At 42.4% G+C, this 21,660-nt stretch overlaps 2 protein-coding genes across 2 annotated transcripts in view; one reads left to right on the forward strand and one right to left on the reverse strand.

Annotated features, from left to right (window-relative positions):
* Positions 1-68: 68 nt before the first annotated feature.
* thoc7 (THO complex 7) lies at positions 69-5,814 on the reverse strand. The gene is given in 8 exon segments (XM_014133626.1): positions 69-197; positions 298-341; positions 4,001-4,081; positions 4,289-4,345; positions 4,348-4,374; positions 4,487-4,614; positions 4,850-4,970; positions 5,736-5,814. Coding segments are annotated over 8 exon segments (666 nt in total).
* A 1,286-nt stretch (positions 5,815-7,100) lies between these two features.
* atxn7 (ataxin 7) overlaps positions 7,101-21,660 on the forward strand; it is a 34,636-nt gene continuing 20,076 nt past the window's right edge. The window contains exons 1-4 of the mRNA XM_014133430.3: positions 7,101-7,597; positions 12,009-12,108; positions 15,767-15,982; positions 16,146-16,214. Of these exons, the coding sequence (XP_013988905.1) occupies positions 15,775-15,982; positions 16,146-16,214 (277 nt within the window). The 5' untranslated portion in view covers positions 7,101-7,597; positions 12,009-12,108; positions 15,767-15,774. The remainder of the gene's footprint in view (positions 7,598-12,008; positions 12,109-15,766; positions 15,983-16,145; positions 16,215-21,660) is intronic.

Genomic DNA, 21,660 nt, shown 5'->3' on the forward strand with positions numbered 1-21,660 from the left:
TAGCAGACCACAACAGATACAGTCATCTGTTAATACTTACTCTTCAGTGTCTTGCTACAGTCATCTGTTTACTTACGCTCTAGTGTGCTGTAGTTCCTGGCTACAGTCGTCATCAGTTGATATCTACTCTCCAGTGTCTGTTGTAGTTCCTGGATGGTACAGAGGAGCACATGGAACTGTTTCTTCCTCAACTCCAGCTGAGGGAGACTCAGACAATATATTAAGATAACGCGATAAAAATATATAATTTATTAAAATATATAAATTAAACAAAACACAAGCAGGAAAAAAGCCTACCTTATTTCCCACATTCTCTTTGATGTGGGACAGCTGCTGAAGCTCTGTCAAGAAAAAAAGTGTACACATTTTTTTACTTTACAGCCTTATTCTAAAATGGATTAAATTGTTTTTTCCCCCTATCAATCTACATACAATACCCCATAATGACAAATCAAAAAGAGGTTCAGAAATTGTTGCAAATGTACAGTACTGTGCAAAAGATTTAGGCAGGTGTGAAAAAATGCTGTAAAGTAAGAATGCTTTAAAAAAAAGACATGTTAATAGTTTATATTTGTCAATTAACAAAATGCAAAGTGAGTGAACAGAAGAAATATTGATTTGATGTAGATTTTTTGTGTTACCACCCTTTGCCTTCAAAACAGCATCAATTCTTCTAGGTCCACTTGCACACAGTTTTTGAAGGAACTCAGAGGGTAGGTTGGCCCAAACATCTTGGAGAACTAACCACAGTTGTGTGGATTTAGGCAGCCTCAGGTGCTTCTCTCTCTTCATGTAATCCCAGACAGACTCTATGTTGAGGTCTGGGCTCTGTGAGGGCCATACCATTATTTCCAGGACTCATTGTTCTTCTTTACGCTGAAGATAGTTCTTAATGACTTTTGCTGTATGTTTGGGGTCGCCATGCCGCAGAATAAATTTGGGGCCAATCAGATGCCTCCCTGATGCATGATGGATAAGTATCTGCCTGTACTTCTCAGCATTGACGAGACCATTAATTCTGACCAAATCCCCAACTCTGTTTGCAGAAATGTAGCCCCAAACCTGCAAGGAACCTGCCCCCCATGCTTAACTGTTGCTTGCAGACACTCATTCGTGTACTGCTCTCCAGCCCTTCTGCGAACAAACTGCCTTCTGCTACAGACAAATATTTCCAATGTTGACTCATCAGTCCAGAGCACCTGCTGCCATTTTTCTGCACCCCAGTTCCTGTGTTTTCATGCATAGCTGAGTCGCTTGGCCTTGTTTCCACGTCGGAGGTATGGCTTTTTGGTTGCAAGTCTTCCATGAAGGCCACTTCTGACCAGACTTCTCTGGACAGTAGATGGGTGTACCAGGGTCCCACTGTTTTCTGCCAATTCTGAGCTGATGGCACTGCTGGACATCTTCCGATTGCGAAGGGAAGTAAGCATGATGTGTCTTTCATCTGCTGCAGTAAGTTTCCTTGGCCGACTACTGTGCCTACGGTCCTCAACGTTTCCCGTTTCTTTTTGCTTCTTCAAAAGAGCTAAGACAGCACATCTGGAAACCCCTGTCTTCCTTGACATTTCTGCCTGGGAGAGACCTTGCTGATGCAGTATAACTACCTTGTGTCTTGTTGCTGTACTCAGTCTTACCATGGTGTATGACTTTTGACAGGAAACGGTCTTCAGCAACCTCACCTTGTTAGCTGAGTTTGGCCATTCCTCACCCAGTTTTATTCCTCCTACGCAGCTGTTTCTGTTTATGATTGTGTTTCAACCTACAAATGAATTGATGATCATTAGCACCTGTTTGGTATAATTGTTTAATCATACATCTGACTACATGCCTACAAAATCCCTGACTTTGTACAAGTGTACCTACAAGAATTTATGCTGTTTTGAAGGCAAAGGGTGGTCACACCAAATATAGATTTGATCAGATTTTTCTCCTGTTCACTCACTTTGCATTTAGTTAATTGAAAAACATAATCTATTAACATGTCTATTTTTTTTAAAAGCATTCTTACTTTACAGCATTTCACACCTGCCTAAAACTTTTGCACAGTACTGTATATTTAAAAAAAAAAAAAATTAAATATCACATTTACTTAAAACCTCTCTTGGGTAGGGGGCAGTATTTTCACGTCTGGATGAAAAGTGTGCCCAAAGTAAACTGCCTGTTACTCAGGCACAGAAGCCAGAATATGCATATAATTGGTAGATTTGGATAGAAAACTCTAAAGTTTCTAAAACTGTTAAAATGATGTCTGTGTATAACAGAACTGATATGGCAGGCGAAACTCCGAGGACAAACCATCCAAAAACAAAATTATAATTCAGCCTTCCACTGTTTCCAATGGCTTTCATGTTTATTATGAGGTGAAGTCCTCCCAGATTGCAGTTCCTAGGGCTTCCACTAGATGTCAACAGTCTTTAGAAAGAGTTTCAGGCTGGTTTTTGGAAAAATGAGCTACAAGTTGTAGTTTTTCTAAGTGGTTCCCATTTTGGCTGTAGTGTTTCTATGCGCGTGGCTGAAAGCGCGTTCTTTATTATTTATCTCCGGTAATGAACATACTATTCTCCGTCTTAAATTTTATTGTTTATTTACGTATTAGGGTACCTGAGGTTTGATTATAACTGTTGTTTGACTTGTTTGGATTTGTTTATTGGTAACGTTTGGGATTCATTTTGTATGCATTTTGAAGGAGGGAAACCGGTGGATTATTGAATGAAGCGCGCCAGCTAAACTGAGTTTTTATGGATATAAAGAAGGACTTTATCGAACAAAAGGACAATTTGTGATGTAACTGGGACCTTTTGGAGTGCCAACAGAAGAAGATCGTCAAAGGTAAGGCATTTATTATATAGCTATTTCTGACTTTTGTGTCGCACCTGCCTGGTTGAAAAATGTTTTTCATGTTTTTGTATGCGGGGCGCTGTCTTCAGATAATCGCATGGTGTGCTTTCGCCGTAAAGCCTTTTTGAAATCTGACACAGCGGCTGGATTACCAAGAAGTTAAGCTTAATTTTGATGTATAATACTTGTATTTTCATGAATGTTAAATATTTATATTTCTGTAATTTGAAATTCACGCTCTGCAATTTCACCGGATGTTGGCCAGGTGGCACGCTTTGGCAGTGATTACAGCCTCGAGTCTTCGTGGGTTTGACACTACAATTTTTGCTCTGGTTGGGCCACTCAAGGACATTCAGAGACTTGTCGCAAAGCCACTCCTGCACTGTCTTGGCTGTGTGATTAGGGTTATTGTCCTGTTGGAAAGTAACCCTTCGCCCCAGTCTTAGGTCCTGAGAGCTCTGGAGCTGGTTTTCATCAAGGATCTCTCTGTACTTTGCTCCGATCATCTTTCCCTCGATCCTGACTAGTCTCTAGTCCTTGCCACTGAAAAACATTCCCAAAGCATGATGCTACAACCACCATGCTTCACCATAGGGATGGTGCCAGGTTTCCTCCAGACTTGATGCTTGGCATTCAAGACAAAGAGTTCAATCTTGGTTTCATCAGGTCAGAAAATCTTGTTTCTCATGATTAGAGTCCTTTAGGACACAATCTTGTCTTTGGAGCTCTACAGACAATTCCTTTGACCTCATGGCTTGGTTTCTGCTCTGACATGCACTGTCAACTGTGGGACCTTATATGTGTGCCTTTCCAAATCATGTCCAATCAATGTAATTTACCACAGGTAGACTCCAATCAAGTTGTAGAAACATCTCAAGGATGATCAATGGAAACCGGATGCACCTGAGCTCAATTTCGAGACTCATAGCAAAGGATCTGAACACTTACAGTATGTAAATAAGTATTTATTTTACAAACCTGTTTTCGCTTTGTCATTATGGGGTATTGTGTGTAGATTGATGAGGAATTTGTATATTTTAATCAATTTTAGAATAAGATGGTAAGGTAACAAAATGTGGAAAAAGTGAAGGGGTCTGAATGTTTTCCGAATGCATTGTATCTGCGTAGATGAAGATGTTGGCTGCCTACATTAAAATGTGGCGAGAAAAGAGGAAGTTAACTCACTTTAAAGTTCCATGGTGATCTGGATGTTTCTGGATGACCTTTGCCAGTGCATCATATTCTAGAAAATGCTAAATTAAAGCACACAAAGAACATTTGATTCTACTCTATCCTGAACAGTACTGTACCAGATCTCTGTACTAACAGTATTGACACAAGACTAACCAATAACTGTACAAGTGAAAAACCTCAATAGATAATTTCCCCAAAAACTTTTATAGCCATCTTGCACTTTAATACATCTTGAAGTGTACCCGATCAACCTCACATTGCTAATTATTTTGGATTCTCTTTGCCCTCTGGATCTCCTTTTGTCATTCTGATTTGTATCATGTGCTGATGTTATGTTTTGTTCTAAAGAGAAAAAAGATAATCAAATAGGGTGTGACTACAAGTTTTGACTAAGGTATGGGTTGACAGTAGAATGTAGTGTAATGGACTGAGACGCCAGTCTCATTTCTCTCACTTATGTCAGTGTATATTTTCTCATAGCTTTCCATTTACCAGAGGTTCATGTCATACACCAGCAAGGTCTTCCCCATTGAGAATTGACATTGTGCCTATGTACCCAACATCCTCTGGTACTGTGTAAATCTGCAAAGAGGAATAATTATAATTTTACTTTAAGATAGTTTACATGACAGTTGATGTAAACTTGAATGAAACAGTATTAGCCATATATAAGCTTGTCAAGACCAAGAGAAAATGTTTCATTAGTCAAATCAATCTCTCCTGCTTTTGATGTAGCTACAATAGGCAATGATTGGCGATAGCTAGTTAGCTAGTAGCAACAACGGCTTATCACACAGGGCAGAGCAGTCACATGTACCCTTCTTCAGGCAACCCAGTTGAATTGCACCATTTAGTAAAGTTCTTCAAAAGAACATTGATACTTTGGTTGTCTCCAGCTCCGTCTCCATCAATGAGAAGATGTTTCCAAATAACTTTGTCTGTAATGGATAAGTAAGCAATGTTACCAATGAGCACTTTGACCACCTCCTAGAGGAGGGTTTCCCAGACGTGGTCCTGGGGCCCTCCATGGGTGCACGTTTTGGTTTTTGCCCTTGCACTACACAGCAGAATCAAATAATCAAAGCTTGATCTACTAGCTAACACATTCACACCGGTTGTTCATGATGACGAACTCAAAAGATCTGTCAAGCTTGTGTAAAATTATGTAGCTAAACACAAGAGATGTAGCTAGCAACTATCATCACTCATGAATAAATAATGTACACAATAGTTCACTAGCAAGCTAGTTAACTAAGTTGGCTAAATGGCACCACAGGGTGGTATTTTAGCTAGCTAGCATAGTTAACAATACATGTACTGTATCCAGTTATTCAATGTAGCTGATGCCTTCAAAATGAGATTAAAGTGGCCACTTCAAATACACAGAACTATTTAGAGAGGTAGTATGATTAAGAACCCAAACTCAATAACACATCAGTTTGCTAGCTAATTGGGTAATATCAAACAATGAACAATCTCCATCAGTTACAGCACCCATTTGTCCAGGTAAATTTGCTCTTTTAATTTAACTTTATTGTTAAAGGAAATAAAAAGGGCTGCATTCAGAACATAAATATAGAGATAGAACAATGAGCTAAGGGTTAGTTATACAAATCTTTGATAAAAACCTAGTAGAACCAGACAGTACAGTATGAAGATTGTTAGGCTAAAACTGCTTCTCCAATAGAAATCCCCGATCTCACTTGTAGGCGATTCCAGCAAAGCTAATGCGTAGAAACGCGTCATCAGGTCTAACGGTCGTCTTGCTCCAAACCCCCGCATGTGCAGTCCTCAAACCTGTCTATTTTCCTCGAAAGTACGTAATGTCACGATTTCAAAGCTATACAATATTACAGAGGACAAGTTAATTATCTCAAATCCTGGAAAAGGTTTGTAATATTGAGCTTCTTGTTCATGAAATTTGTGCTCACATTCATTCCTTGAAGTAATCAGATATGTGGCTATAATGACAAGACAAGCTCCCACCTATTCCTCTCTTTGGATTGGTGGATACATTTCGTTATTTTATATTCGATGAGGGTGTTGACGTCAACCGTCTGTATTTAATCGAGAGAGATGCTATGCTACTAGCCACATGTCATGACTCCAATATAGTGTTTTTTCTCAAAGTTGCCGGGGTGTCACGTGTCCTACTTACACCAGTACACTCGTAACAACCTAAGCATTACAAAACGTATATTTGATCAAATAAACCTCACATAGAAAATAAGCCAGTACATTTTTTGTAGACCAAATTTGACTCTCTCATTGACCTCCATACAAAAACTCCTCGCTTGGTGAGCGAAAGAAACGAAACAACACCACCTGCTGGAGAAGACAGATTTTTGGCCCAGTTGTCCCTATCCTTTTAGATCTGGGTAGTCTAGTGGTTAGAGCGTTGGACTAGTAACCGAAAGGTTGCAAGTTCGAATCCCCGAACTGACATAGTACAAATCTGTTGTTCTGCCCCTGAACAAGGCAGTTAACCCACTGTTCCTAGGCCGTTAATGAAAATAAGAATTTGTTCTTAACTGACTTGCCTAGTTAATAAAATAAATCTATGGAAGTACTATCAAAGAGAGTACAGTATGACGATAGGCAGAAACTGCTTCTCCAATGGAAATCCCGAGTCACGCTTGATGGCGACGTTGGTTAGCTAAACGCATGCGCATATATACGTAATCAGCTCTACCGGTCGTTTGCGTCAAACTGCGCATGTGCACGCTATCAACTCAAACCCACTCATTCAATATAAACTTGTTGTTAACATCCTCAACTACCTAAGACATTGTCTCAAACCTAGGTTGTGCCTTTAGATTTCGAGAAAATTAACAGCTAAGGAAGAAATGTTCACTTCCCTCATTGATTTCTCAAACCCCAAACCCTGGCCTGGTCTCCATGGTCAAAATGTTCTCGGAAGTCTCGCAATGTTGCGTCTTTGGGTTTAGAAACTCTGTGGTGCTAGCGTTGTACTATAATCACCCATAATGCACCGCGCGGCCCATTGACGCTGCATGGGCAACGTACACAAGGGCGTTAATACGATTCCAATGGAGTTTCCCATCTCCTTAAAAGTATCTCTGACTGAACGCAGCCCAGCGCTACTGGAAATACCCCGCCTCTGAAAAAAAAGGGCACGGATTGGTCAAAAGACCAGCTCGTGTTAATTTTGACAGCATGAGAATCTCGTGAAACTACTCGTCTTCGTTCACGATTACGGGGAGTGTATTTTGCTGAAACTTGTTACTTGGCCCCTATGGCAAGACACCAAATGCTACCAGTTTCAGCTCTGGGAAACCCATTGTGGAATAAAAGAACGGGTAAAACAGTTAGCTGGCACGGCAGCGACATGCGTGCGTGAAGTATAGACTGTAAAAAATTGTGACGTCTGCATCCCAGAATGCAGTTTGGTAAACAGACATGGAAGCACCTGGTAAAGACCTCCACAGTCAGTGAGCATTGCATTCGTTCTTTCTGCACGATCTCCATACTTTAATATCCGCCACATTCAACAGATTTGTATCTGTCTGCCGTCACATTTGCATCCCCAACGTCCAGGACCTTGGTAAGTGCAAATACATCATGTTTCTATGTCGGCTGTTAATGACTTCTGCCAGGTTCATTGGAAGATATGGCTGGCCAGCTAGCTAGCTTACTTGAGTTAGCGCTAATGATAGCTAGCTAGCCACTCCTCGATTGACTGCGAAATTATCTACAGTTTGGTGATATGGGCACAGAGTTTCTAAACCAGAGGCGCAACATCGCGAGACTTCCGGGAACGCTTGCGAAACAGACCAAGCAGACCATGCCGGGGTTTGGTGTTTGAGAAGTTAATGAGTGAAAAACGGAGAATTTCTTTTCCTTAGTAGTTAATTTTTCTCGAAATCTAAAGGCACTAGCTATATTCGAGACATTGTCTTAAGTAGTTGAACATGTTATTACGCCAACCTCGTAAAAGTGATAAACTGACACGTTTTCATCTTAGTCAAAAACGTCTTGTCTTTATATCGTCTTTGACGGCCTGCTCATGCGCGAGCGTGAGATGGTCAGTGTTATTCGGGATCCTTGGGACGTCCCTAACCCAACCTTAACCCAGTGTTTCCCCAACTCGGTCCTCGGGACCCCAAGGGGTGCACGTTTTTGTTTTTGCCATCAACACTACACAGCTGATTCAAATGATCACTTGGGCTCCCCAGTGGCGCAGCGGTCTAAGGCACTGCATCTCAGTGGTAGAGGTGTTACTTGAGACTCTGGTTCGATTCCAGACTGTATCACAACCGGCCGGAATTGGGAGTCCCATAGGGCGGCGCACAATTGGCCCAGCGTTGTTAGGGTTTGGCCTAACAAAAAAAAAAACCTATCCCGTGGTTATTTCCATATACCGCCCAAGCCTAGACAGAATACAGGAGTACTACCGGATGCCTTTCTATTAGTGATGCAGGCGTCACTACAGTCCATGGTTCGAATCCAGGCTGTGTCACATCCGGCAGTGATTGGAAGTCCCATAGGGCGGTGCACGATTGGCCCGGGTTTGGCTGGGGTAGGTCGTCATTGTAAATAAGAATTTGTTCTTAACTGACTTGCGTAGTTAAACATTTAATTTTATTTTAGATTTTTTTTTTTTTTACATATCAAAGCTTGATGATTATTTGAATCAGCTGTGTAGTGGTAGGGCAAAAACCAAAACGTGTACCCCTTGTGGTCCCTGAAGACCAAGTTTGAGAAACCATGCCTTAAACTTTTAAATTTCAACTTCAATGGGGGGAACATCCCAAGGATCATCCCGGAAGGCACAGGGCCACCATTAGACCCGATTAGGTTTTATTTTTATGTAACTAGGCAAGTCAGTTAAGAACTAATTCTTATTTACAATAACGGCCTAAAGGTGGTCTAGGAAAAAAACTCTAGACCACCTTTTTAACACAAAGAGACTACAGTACTATTTTGCTAGCACAGACTGGAATATGTTCCGAGATTCATCCAATGGCATTGAGGAGTACACCACCCCAGTCACCGGCTTCATCAATAAGTGCATCGATGACGACGTCCCCACCGTGACCGTATGTACATATCTCAACAAGAAGCCATGGATTACAGGCAACATCCGCACCGATCTAAAGGCGAGAGCTGCCACTTTTTCAAGGAGCGGGATACTAATCCGGACGCTTATAAGAAATCCCGCTATGCCCTCAGCCGAACCATCAAACAGGCAAAGCGTCAATACAGGACTAAGATTGAATCCTACTACACCAGCTCTGATGCTCGAAGGCTGTGGTAGGGCTTGCAAACGATTAGACTACAAAGGGAAGCACAGCCGCGAGCTGCCCAGTGACACGAGCCTACCAGATGCCTTTTATGCTCGCTTTGAGGCAAGCAACACTGAAGCGTGCATGAGAGCACAAAGCTGTTCCGGACGACTGTGATCACGCTCTCCGTAGCCGATGTGAGCAAGACCTTCTACTTTCACAAGGCCGCGGGGCCAGACGGATTACCAGGATGTCTACTCGGAGCATGTGCAGACCAACTGGCAACTGTCTTCACTGATATTTTCAACCTCTTCCTGACCGAGTGTGTAATATCTACATGTTTCAAGCAGACCACCATAGTCCCTGTGCCCAAGAAAGCAACGGTAACTTGCCTAAATGACTACTGCCCCGTAGCACTCACGTCTGTAGCCATGAAGTGCTTTGAAAGGCTGGTCATGGCTCACATCAACACCATCATCCTGGAAACCCTAGACCCACTACAATTTGCATACCGCCCCAACAGGTAGGCAACAACACATCTGACACGCTGATCCTCAACACTGGGGCCCCTCAGGGGTGCGTGCTTAATTCCCTCCTGTACTCCCTGCACACCCACAACTGTGTGGCCAGGCACGACTCCAACACCATTAAGTTTGCTGACGACATAACAGTGGTAGGCCTGATCACCGACAACGACGAGACAGCCTATAGGGAGGAGATCAGAGACCTGGCAGTGTGGTGCCAGGACAGCAAACTCTCCCTCAACGTGAGCAAGACACATTGGACTACAGGAAAAGGAGGGCCGAACAGGCCCCCCTTAACATCGAGGGGGCTGTAGTGGAGCGGGTCAAGAGTTTCAAGTTCCTTGGTGTCCATATCACCAACAAACTATCATGATCCAAACATACCAAGACAGTCGTGAAAAGGGCACGACAACACCTTTTCCCTTCAGGAGACTGAAAAGATTTGGCATGGGTCCTCAGATCCTCAAGGTTATACAGCTGTACCATCGAAAGCATCCTGACCGGTTGCATCACTGCCTGGTATGGCAACTTCTCGGCATCTGACCGTAAGGAGCATTAGAGGTTTGTGCGTACGGCCTAGTGTTCGGCGCATGTGACAAATGAAATGTGATTCGAATAAGTATGATGTGACTTCTGGGTTTGTCTCAATGGAGTCTAAACTATGCCTTTATTATTTTTACAATGTTAAATGTGTTTTGTGCGGAGAACATTGGTGTTGAGCAGTGAAATACCCTCCAAAGAACCATGCAAGAGTGTCTATGTGCCACTGTTGTCATTCATATGAACAATAATTTGTATGACCAAAGTGCATTGGATTTTGAGTAACTGACAAACCAAATGTAGCATAAAGACATTGTATACAATTGGTCTAATCCTTTTTTTCTGCTAATGTAAATCGTTTTGATTATTTTAACACAAATGTAGTTCACTCAAATAATACATTTAACCTACTACCTAGCTAATGCTCTTGATTAGTAATTGTTTTAGCAAATTAACAGGTAACTCTTTCACTATTAGTTTGCATATAATGCAGCTAATGCTAGCTGATGGGTAAATAAAGAACCCAGACACATTTTTGGTGTCAGAATTTCAATAGATTACTTGCTAGTTGTACAATTTGGAAATGTGGCTTTTGCATTAACTAGGCTTAAGTCCTCTAATGTAGTCTACATTATGTTGCCTTGTAGGCCTAGGCTAGTTGAAGTCATGACGCATCAGTGGTTGAGAACTTGTTCTCAACTTGCCTACCTGGTTAAATAAAATATGTAGCCACGGCCTATTGTATTTAGTGATGTAAGGATGTGTACTAGAGCTGGACTATATGGACAAAAATCCATGTTGTGATAAATTGCCTGGATTGATGCCATAACGATAAATAGAATGATTTTTAACGTTAATGTGCACCACCGTTTTTTTATTACCCTTTAAACTACTACTAGTGTGATTGTTAATGGGGCAATTGATGACGACAATCACCCATATTATCAAACTTATTTCATTTCAAACTTCACATTTCTCTAGTATAGGCTACGTATCATAATGAACGATATCAGCAAAATGCCTGCGTGAAGTGCTCGGTATGGATTATTCTGTTTATCGTCCCACGTGCACATCTTTTTGATTAAGCTAAGCTTCATTGAAATGCAACTCTATTAGCAAGCAACAGTTTTGTTGTATGATAGCCTAGGCATAAGCTACTCTATACTGTATGCAACTCTGGCACAAGACAATTTGATCCCCTCATACCAACGCCTGTTATAGAAATTCCTCCACATTCTTGTCACTGTAGCAAACGGGGCAATACATCTCATAAAGGGCTTCATATTCACCTATATAATCTCTATCTTTGTGATACTGTTGTCATTATTCACATCGTGTTGAATTGATGAGAAGCCTACAATGGTAAAACCAATGGTTTAAAGTTCTTTAAAACAAAATATAATCTTTAAAGGGATGATTGGGCTGCAAACTGCAGGGCTCTGGAGTGGTTAACCAGGGATAGTGCTTATTGGATTGGATTACTCTGCTGCGGCGAGGAGCTCCATAAGTAGCTCGTGCTAGCGTGAAAGCTCCAGATTCACCAGGAGAATGGGAGGTGGTGTTATCTTCCAGACAAACAACCCCATAATTCCCTAAACCGTGATTACGGTATCAAAACAATGAAGCTGATACTAACTTTTTCCTCCCGTCTCTTTCTCTCACCCAGATTCCTTCCACAACTTGTGTGGGGCGACCAGCGATCACCCAAACTGATGAGGTTCTACTGATCCAGTCACGATTGAGTTCCCTTTTCCACATTTGACAAGGTAAGGGTTCAGCGAGCACAATGATCTGTTTTTCTACTGAAATTCTAACCATCACTGGTTCCAGTTTTGAGGCTCTCTCCACAGTCCTGCGACATGGCTACAGTCAGACTCTTCTCTCAGGACTGCAGTTTTTCAGCTGCCATTTCATTACAAAATCTCTAAGATATTGATACTTCATTAATAAGTGTAACGGAAGTGGTTTGATGACCAAACTTACATATGAGTAACCTAGCCTGAGTCCTGAAGAGTTGGGCTTTGACTTAGTAAGCTAATGTGCTCTTCTGCTGCACCATAGACCTGGGTTTGAGCCCTGTGGGTCACATTAGTTCAATGACCCCAATGGGTCTCTGTGAGAAGGAGGAAGAAGTCAAAGTGGGGTGAAGTGTAATGGAGGTATGTTTGATACCTCGAGCTGCGTTGGCTCCCTGAGTCAGTTGGCCCGTTTGAGTGGATCACTTCTGTCAAGTCGTCAAAGTGTGTTGCATTGTGGGGATTAAAAAATTGTCCAACTTGCTCCTACATGTCGACTGCATGAACTTTACAAAAACCATGCTATCAAAGGTCATGAAGTTTTGACTGCTGTCGACTGCAAGTTTCTGCAGTTGAGCTTCACAAACAGCCATCACCTGCATTGTGGGAGGCGCTATTGTCAACCAATCATTAAGGTGTTTTTTTACCAACAGGAACATAACCAAAGACCTGATTGACAGGAACCAACTTTGCCACGATTTGTCTATACAGTGGATATGTACAAATGAATGTGATATTTGAGGCTGTCGCACCAATTCATTGTACAATGTACACACACACTGTGTATACCTTCCTAATATTGAGTTGCACCCTTTTTGCCCTCAGAACAGCCTCAATTCGTCATGGCATGGACTCTACAAGGTGTCGAAAGCGTTTCACAGGGATGCTGGCCTATGTTGACTCCAATGCTTCCCACAGTTGTCAAGTTGGCTGGATGTCCTTTGGTTGGTGGAGCATTTTTGATACATATGGGAAACTGTTGTGTGTGAAATACCCAGCAGCTTTGCAGTTCTTGACACACTCAAATCGTTGCACCTGGCACCTGCTACCATACCCCGTTCAAAGGCACTGAAATATTTTCTCTTGCCCATTCACACATACACAATCCATGTCTCAAGGTTTAAAAATCCTTCTTTTAATTTGTCTTCTCCCCTTCATCTACACTGATTTGAAGTGGATTTAACAGGTGACATCAGTAAGGGATCATAGCTTTCACCTGGTCAGTATGTCATGGTGTTTTGTACACTCGGTGTATATTTTCAGTTTGTGAGTGTGTGATATGGGGGTCGGAGACATGTTTGACAACCCTATAAATATATATTTTTTATAAACAATGGCAACACTGCCATGTTGCATTGAGCCTTGCTGTTGGAAAACCACATCGGTGTCAGACTTTCAGCTATCGCAGATGCTCATCACCTCCCCCGACTTCACTCCTCCACTTTTGCCTACAGTCAGTTGCTTTAGCCTTAGCCCTCAAACGAGCCCAAGGCCTTCTGAAGCACAGAAGACCTGTTGGTCACATAAGCAGGAGGCCTAAATACATATGGTATAACAGCTGCATAGACCACCATGGAAGTGTAATATTTATAATTTGTCATTTCAAAGAATCCCAACATTATTCTTATGTCAGTCTGTTAGATGCAGAAATTTGCCAAGTAATATGTTGATTTTAGAATTGATTAGTATACACATGTAAACAATGACTTTGTTTTTGTAATAGGCTGCACTGAGTCTGGCCTAGTGGTAAAACTCACCTTTGGAACTATATACATTCACCAAAACCCAGATCCCTCTGTCTCCATACCTCTGCTCCTATCCATTCACACATAAATACAAATACGGAAGAGGTTCAGAAGTTCGTTCTCCTTTTAAAAAGAAAAGTTGCACTGTAGCACAATACAGAGGAATGTGAGTGTATATGGTATAGAGCCAGGGTGCTGTTTGCATGTATTTAGTTAGGCATAGTATCCTTATCTATGTATGCTTTGATAGCTGCATTAATGTGTGTCTTGTATGACATTTTCGTTTTTGGATCCACAAGCATCCCTATAACCATAAGATGCAAAGTTTCTATATTTTAGAAAATGTGTCTGGAAATGAATATGCCAAAAAATGTTAACATGTCTCTAGACCAGGGGTGTTAAACTAATTCCATAGAGGGCTGAGTGTCTGCTGTTTTCCCCCCCCCACACACATTTCAGTTAAGACCTAGACAACCAGGTGAGGGGAGTTCTTTACTAATTAGTGACCTTAATTCATCAATCAAGTACAAGGGAGGAGCGAAAAGTCGCAGACACTCGGCTCTCCGTGGAATGAGGTTGACACGTGGTCTAGACTCTTAACATGCCCACAAGTTAGCTTGAGGGGAGGGTTTTTGCTCTCTGTCATATAACCTAGTAATTTGTGCACTGATTAGTTGTCATTTATAGGGCTAGTCTCTGCCCCCTTGTTAGTTGACCCATTGTATGCTTATTGTAATGGCAGTGGAGGTATGGTTACTACTGGTAAGCAATATTGAAAAATGATGATAATGGTTGTGTAGGATTTTACCACTTATTAACTATCTGTTACATATTGATTCTGCCCAACAGTATTTTGTGTTGTGATGTAGTGCTGAGTTGCAAACATGAGATAATATCTGAAGACATCCTGGCTCATCCCACTCACTCCATGTAATTCAGAATCCCATTTGAAAGTAAGGGATCATTCCTTTAGGAAATGTTTCATTTCTACAAACTTGAAGACATTAAACATTCATTTTTGTTAGGCTTTATTTAACTCTTATAGAACTACATCTGAATGAAGTTTTTTAGAAAGTAACTCAGTCCCATAGCTTTCTTTCTGCATGTTTTGTGAATAAAAGTGGTCCTAGATCGTCAATGCGCCACATGGCACTGACGCAAAAGGTTGTGAGAGATATATGAATCGATTTACTGGAAAGCAGTCGCGCTTTAAAAAAGTTTAGTATAACATTAATGTATCTCCTCCCCCACCCGTCGACAATAAAAAAAATCCCGGTCATAAGTGTTGCACTTTAATAAGCGTTTTTATATAAATGAACTGTTCCTTCGATTCTGAAGTTGAGAGCGAGTGATATTCTGGCTGTCATGAAGTGACAAATTCATTTTCCCAATATTAGGGCATTATAAACATTTTTTGGGGTCCCTATAATTTGGTTAGTTCTTTCACAAAACCGCTTTTTCGATACAAAACCCCCGAATGCCTACAATGTGAACTGTATCAATTTGGCGTAGGCTACATTTAAGTTGATGTGGGACTGCATGATTTTAAATTGATACGCTTGCCTATAGTATTTAACTAATGCAGTTACGTTTTAACACCCCCTGTAAGTGACCTGGATTTCCCACGTTTCTTGCGCTCAGGGAGGTGAAGTTATGTCCCTCCTTTAAAGTTGTATCTGTGATTGCCCAGACTGTATGTGGCCTCGCACACACATCATGCTCCCGTCCAAAAAAAATGCGATTTAATTGGAGTGTGACTCCCTATAGCTTCTGAATACATCAAAGGGATTAGTCTTATCGAAACATGCATTTGCCCGAGTCGATCAATGAAGGAATCCTGAGAACACCACCTCAACGCTGACTGCTGTTGTGTTACATTGTAGCGGAAAGAATGTCGGAAAGGGCCGATGATGACGTCAGGGGGGAGCAGCGCAGAGCGGCCAGGCAGCTAAAGCAGCAACAGCAGCAGATCCAGCGGGGAGAAGGCTCCACAGCAATGGCGACTGTTGCGGAGCGCAGATCCCTGCCTAGTCCAGAAATGATGTTGGGACAGTCTTGGAGCAACTGGGTCGATGCTGCCATACCCAAAGGCAACGACGGTGAGTGCTCGTGCGTACTGGATGTGTGTGTAGAGTCGAGATATGATCGTTAGCTTTTTTCGATTGCGTGCAGTTTTGGGAATATGAAGACACGCTACTGGTAGCAACAGCAGAAGCAAGTGCAACTATTTATGTGTCTGTGTATTCGATTGCCTAATTTTAGGTGCTGAATCGGAGGAAAGTTTGAAGGAGTTCGGGAAAAATCGAGAAGCCATGCGATTGTGCAGAGATGGTGAGTGTTCTCTCTTTTGTCAGAGCCAATGAGTGTTTTGGTGGGTTGCACACACTTCACATGCACCAGCTGAAATCTGGTTGTTCTGTTGAACAAGTGCACCAGATTGACCTGTGACAACGCAAGTCTGATCAATCAATGATATTGCCCTGGAATCTATGGCCAGTAGTTGACATCTTGAAGAGGGGACTTCTATCCTCTGTTCCTAAGTAGGTGCACACCACTACTAACAACCAGCCAGGGCTTATTCAGTGGGGTAGAAAGACACGAATGTAATGTGATAAAGCTGACATGCTTGTTTATTATACACAACAGATCATTATGTCTGTTTTACACTATCATTTCTGTATCATTGTGCCCACCTGAAAAGCCCCGATGTGCACTGTTAGGGGAGGGGCACACTCAGTGTGGTGACAGCACTTTCACAGTTAAAATGGGAGCAATGAGTCTGTCATTCAGAATAACTGCTACTCTTGATGGAAATTGCTTGAAACCTCTGACTTTCCTATGTCAGTTGAATATTTATAGTGCTACTAAACTACTACACACTCTCACATATTTGTTGAGAACATTTTTATAAGCACAATCAAAGAGCTCTATATTTACAATATTAACAAAGTATGGCCTTACTGTTTTTGGATGCTATGTTTTATAACTGAATTATTCAATGGGTTGGTGTAAGTGATAAAGACTGGCATGAAATGTGTAATTACCATGCTATACAAATGGAGAAGACAAAGGTTGGAATACAATTGCATATTAGTGAGAATGCAAATTTGAATGGTTTTGATACGTTTGGTGCTAATATGAAAGAGTTAGTCGATCCGTATTTTATTGAACCGTTATTTAACTAGGCAAGTCAGTTAAGAACACATTGTTATTTACGATGACGGCCTACCAAGAGTAAAAAATCCTCCAGCGGGACGGGCTGGGATTAAACATAGACATATCAACACACTAGCAGACTGATAATAAATGCCACCGACGGCTGTGTTTCACAGTAAGGTGTCGACACTGAAACAGCACCAGCTACATGTATGAACTTCTGAAGGCCTCAATCTGGGCCCTGTTTGTCAGGCAGTTAGGGTTCCGGAACAATTTGAAATGAACCTAAACAGACAGATATCACTTATTTTTGAAAATGGAAATATTTGCTAGTGACATGGGTCCCGTGTGGCTCAGTTGGTAGAGCATGGTGTTTGCAATGCCAGGGTTGTGGGTTCGATTCCCACGGGGGACCAGTACGGGGGGGGGGGGAAATGTATGAAATGTATGCACTCACTACTGTAAGTCGCTCTGGATGGTAGCGTCTGCTAAATGACTAAAATGTAACATGAGAATGTGACATGAACAATAACCAGATGTTCAGATTTTTCTAGTTTGTGTAATAATAATGGATTGGATTTGTATAGCGCCTTTCTACCAACTGAGGTACTCAAAGCATTTATATAGTAAGGGGGAAACTCACCTTATCCACCACTGTGACACCCACCTGGGTGAACCCTTTTGTGCCAGAACACTAACGACACATCAGCTAGCATGGTGAGGACTGATATATGCCATTTAGGAATGAGGGAGGGTGATTAGGTGGCCAATTTGGGAATTTAGCCAGGACACCTGTGTTAAAACCCCTACTTGTGCCATGAGATTTTGAATGACCACAGAGAGCCAGGACAGCAGTTTAACATCTCATCCTAAATACGGTACCCTATGCAGGGATATGTCCCCTTCACTGTCCTGGGGCATTTGAATTAGATCTTAAGACCAGCATGCCCCCTGCTAGCTCTACAACACCACTTCCAGCTGCATCTGGTCTCCCATCCAGGATCAACCCTGCTTAGCATCAGAGGCACGCCAGCAGTGGTAGGCAGGGTGGTATGCTGCTGGTGTGACCTGCAGGATTCAATGGGATTATATAAAGTGCATTCAGAAATTATTCAAACTCCTTGACTTTTTCCACATTTTGTTACGTTAAGGCCTTATTCTAAAATGTATTAAATTGTTTTTCTTCCTCCCTGATCAATCTACACACAATATCCCATAATGACAGAAAAAACAGGTTTTTATATATTTTTGCAACTGTATTAAAAAACTGATATCTCATTCAGACCCTTTACTTTGTTGAAGTACCTTTGGCAGCGATTACAGCCTCGAGTCTTCTTGGGTGTGACGCTACAAGCTTGGCACACCTGTATTTGAGGAGGTTCTCCCATTCTTCTCTGCAGATCCTCTCAAGCTCTCAGGTTGGATGGGGGAGTGTTGCTGCACAGCTATTTTCAGGTCTCTCCAGAGACCGGTTTCAAGTCGGGGCTCTGGCTAGGCCACTCAAGGACATTCAGAGACTTGTCCCAAAACCACTCCTGTATTGTCTTGGCTGTGTGCTTAGGGTCGTTTTCCTTTTGGAAGGTGAACCTTCGCCCTAGTCTGAGGTCTTGAGACTCTGGAGCAAGTTTTTCTTCAAGGATCTCTCTGTACTTTGCTCTGTTCATCTTTTCCTCGATCCTGACTAGTCTCCCAGTCCCTGCTGCTGAAAAACATCCCCACAGCATGATGCTGCCACCACCATGCTTCACCGTAGGGATGGTGCCAGGTTTTCTCCAGACTTGACGCTTGGCATTCAGGCCAAAGAGTTCAATCTTGGTTTCATCAGACCAGAGAATCTTAGGTCCTTTAGGTGTCTTTTGGCTAAATCCAAGTGGGCTGTCATGTGCCTTTTACTGAGGAGTGGCTTCTGGAAGCTTCTCCCATCTCCCCAGAGGAACTCTGGAGCTCTGTCAGTGACCATCGGGTTCTTAGCCACCACCCTAACCCTGGCCCTTCTCCCCCAATTGCTCAGTTTGGCTGGGCGGCCAGCTCTAGGAAGAGTCTTGGTGGTTCCAAACTGCTTACGTTTAAGAATGATGGAGGCCACTGTGTGCTTGGGGACCTTCAATGCTGCAGACATTTTCTTGGTACCCTTCCCCAGATCTGGGCCTCGATACAATCCTGTCTTGGAGCTCTATGGGCAATTCCTTCGACCTTTATGGCTTGATTTTTGCTCTGACATGCACTGTCAACTGTGGGACCTTTATAGACAGGTGTGTGCCTTTCCAAATCATGTCCAATCAATTGAATTTACCACAGGTGGACTCCAAGTTGTAGAAACATCTCAAGGATGATCAATGGAAACAGGATGCACCTGAACTCAATTTCGAGTCTCATAGCAAAGAGTCTTAGTACTTATGTAAAGGTATTTCACTTTTTTTTAATACATTTGAAAACATTTCTTAACCTGTTTTCACTTTATCATTATAGGGTATTGTGTGAAGACTTTATTTTAATACATTTTAGAATAAGCCTGTAACAACAAAATGTGGAAAAAGGGAAGGGGTCTGAATACTTTTCGACTGGCTGTAAGTGCAAGAAACTGCTCGTAAGAAAATGGGAGAGCTGATCGTGTCCTAAAAACATCAATAGAATACAACTTAGTTGTCCTTTGGTTAGAACAGAAATGTATCTTCTGCCTTTCCCAGCACCCTTGAGGTACACACATACACGTTGTGAGGCACAGGGTCAGCTGCAATGCAGCGCCCCTGGATGGAGAGAAATTGTGAGGATTTAAGTCCCTTCCCGAAGGGCTCCATGGCAGGAGATGGTACATGGGATCAAAGACCAGCAAGCTTCTAGCTGCCCGTTGAGTTCCATTCCAATTTTTGTTGTCCGGGGCTTGAACCAGCAACCTTTCGGCTGCTGGTTCGCCTCTCTAAACTCTAGGCTACTACGACTAATGCCTTCTTTCTTCATTCTCTACCTCATGACCATGGATAGGTACAAGCACTGAGTAGGTTTTTCACCACAGCCTCACCTATTGATAACAGGTCAGTGGTCTTGAAGGGAAGGAGATGAGTACAGGACGGGTGATGGTAGGATGTATGTCCTTAGTTGGCTCCAATCACCATTTCCAAACCCATAGCCCCTCTCCTGTGTTTTACATCACAGTTGGTCCACAAACTTCTACATCCTCCTCAGGTCTGGAGTGTGTTTTCTTCTCTTTGTCTCAGCACATTGACATTCAGGCCCAGCCCTGTGAAGTGCGGGGTATTATGGCTTACCCTGTGGATGACTACACCTCTACCATGACTCACCACATGTCTCCCTGGTGGAACAGCCATTTCTACACATACACGGACACGATCCAGACATGACACGCTCACAAGAGCCATAATTGGAACGTGACTGAAGGATTCTCTCTTCTGATCTGCGCCTGTGTTCATTCACTCCCATGATATCTCTCTGATTCCCCTTCACCCATGTGACTGATATAGCAGACTGAGAAGGGGAAGCTGGGAAACGTAGTGGCTAGAGGTCAGAGTTTGCTGCCCTGTGTCTGTGTGCAGCCAGCCTCTGTGCTGTGAGCCTCCAATATCTGCTACTACTCTACCTAGATCATTCATCACTGCCATTGAAGAGGAAGGTGAAATTAACTGCACTCTACTCTTTCTTTCCTTCTCATCTCCATACCACACAAGAAAATGGGGAATGAAATGGCACATGGAGTTTCACCACTTTTTTAATGTTGGATGTTTCAATAGTGCAGTGCCACTGCCAATGTCCTGAATGCAGAGTGGACTGGTGATTCAGCTGGTGCTCATTTAAGAGACCAGTTAGACCAGTCACTAACCCTGTGTTTAGTACGGGTCAGCGTGTTAATTCCCCCGTCCACAGCAGCAAATGACTTTTCTAAGAGCACAGGTAGGCTTTTGTGTGGACTTGAATAGCCAGAGCCTCGGAAACGTTGGTGACGTTTCAAGTGTCCTCAGCCGTGTGTTGGAGGGCCGTGTCTGCTACGGCGTGTGGGCGGGCACTCTGGGTGATCTCTTAATTAGCCCCTTCATTAGCTCTTTGTTGTTCTCCTTGTGAGGGTAAATGTTGATCTCTCCTTGTCTCCCAGTGTGCCCGTCTGATTTCCATGATGGAGCTTTCACCAAAAAAGGAGTGAGTCTTGTATTTGTATGTATTATGGATCCCTATTAACTCTTCCTGGGGTCCAAACACATTAAGGCGCTTACATCACACATACAACAAAAGATAAAACAGTACATCATATCACATTATTACACCACTACATATCTACAAACAAAAAGTGTATAATACCACCATACAACAATATTTGTTGTCAGAGGAAGGCCCTAAACATTTTCAGACTCCAGCCACCCTAGTCATAGACTGTTCTCTCTGCTACCGCACCGCACGGCAAGCGGTACCGGAGTGCCAAGTCTAGGTCCAAGAGGCTTCATAACAGCTTCTACTGGTGGTGTTGAGCACATCAATGAACCCACCAACCAATTAGCTCTGTTAAGCATTTAACTAATGCAATGACTGACCAAGGTTGAACATTTTAACTTTAACTGCATTCCACTGTTAATGTAGTTATTCTGGTCACATAAGATAATAATATGCATTCCTG

The sequence above is a fragment of the Salmo salar genome, chromosome 12 (assembly GCF_965601325.2).
Source record: "Salmo salar chromosome 12, fSalSal1, whole genome shotgun sequence".
Taxonomy (NCBI): domain Eukaryota; kingdom Metazoa; phylum Chordata; class Actinopteri; order Salmoniformes; family Salmonidae; genus Salmo; species Salmo salar.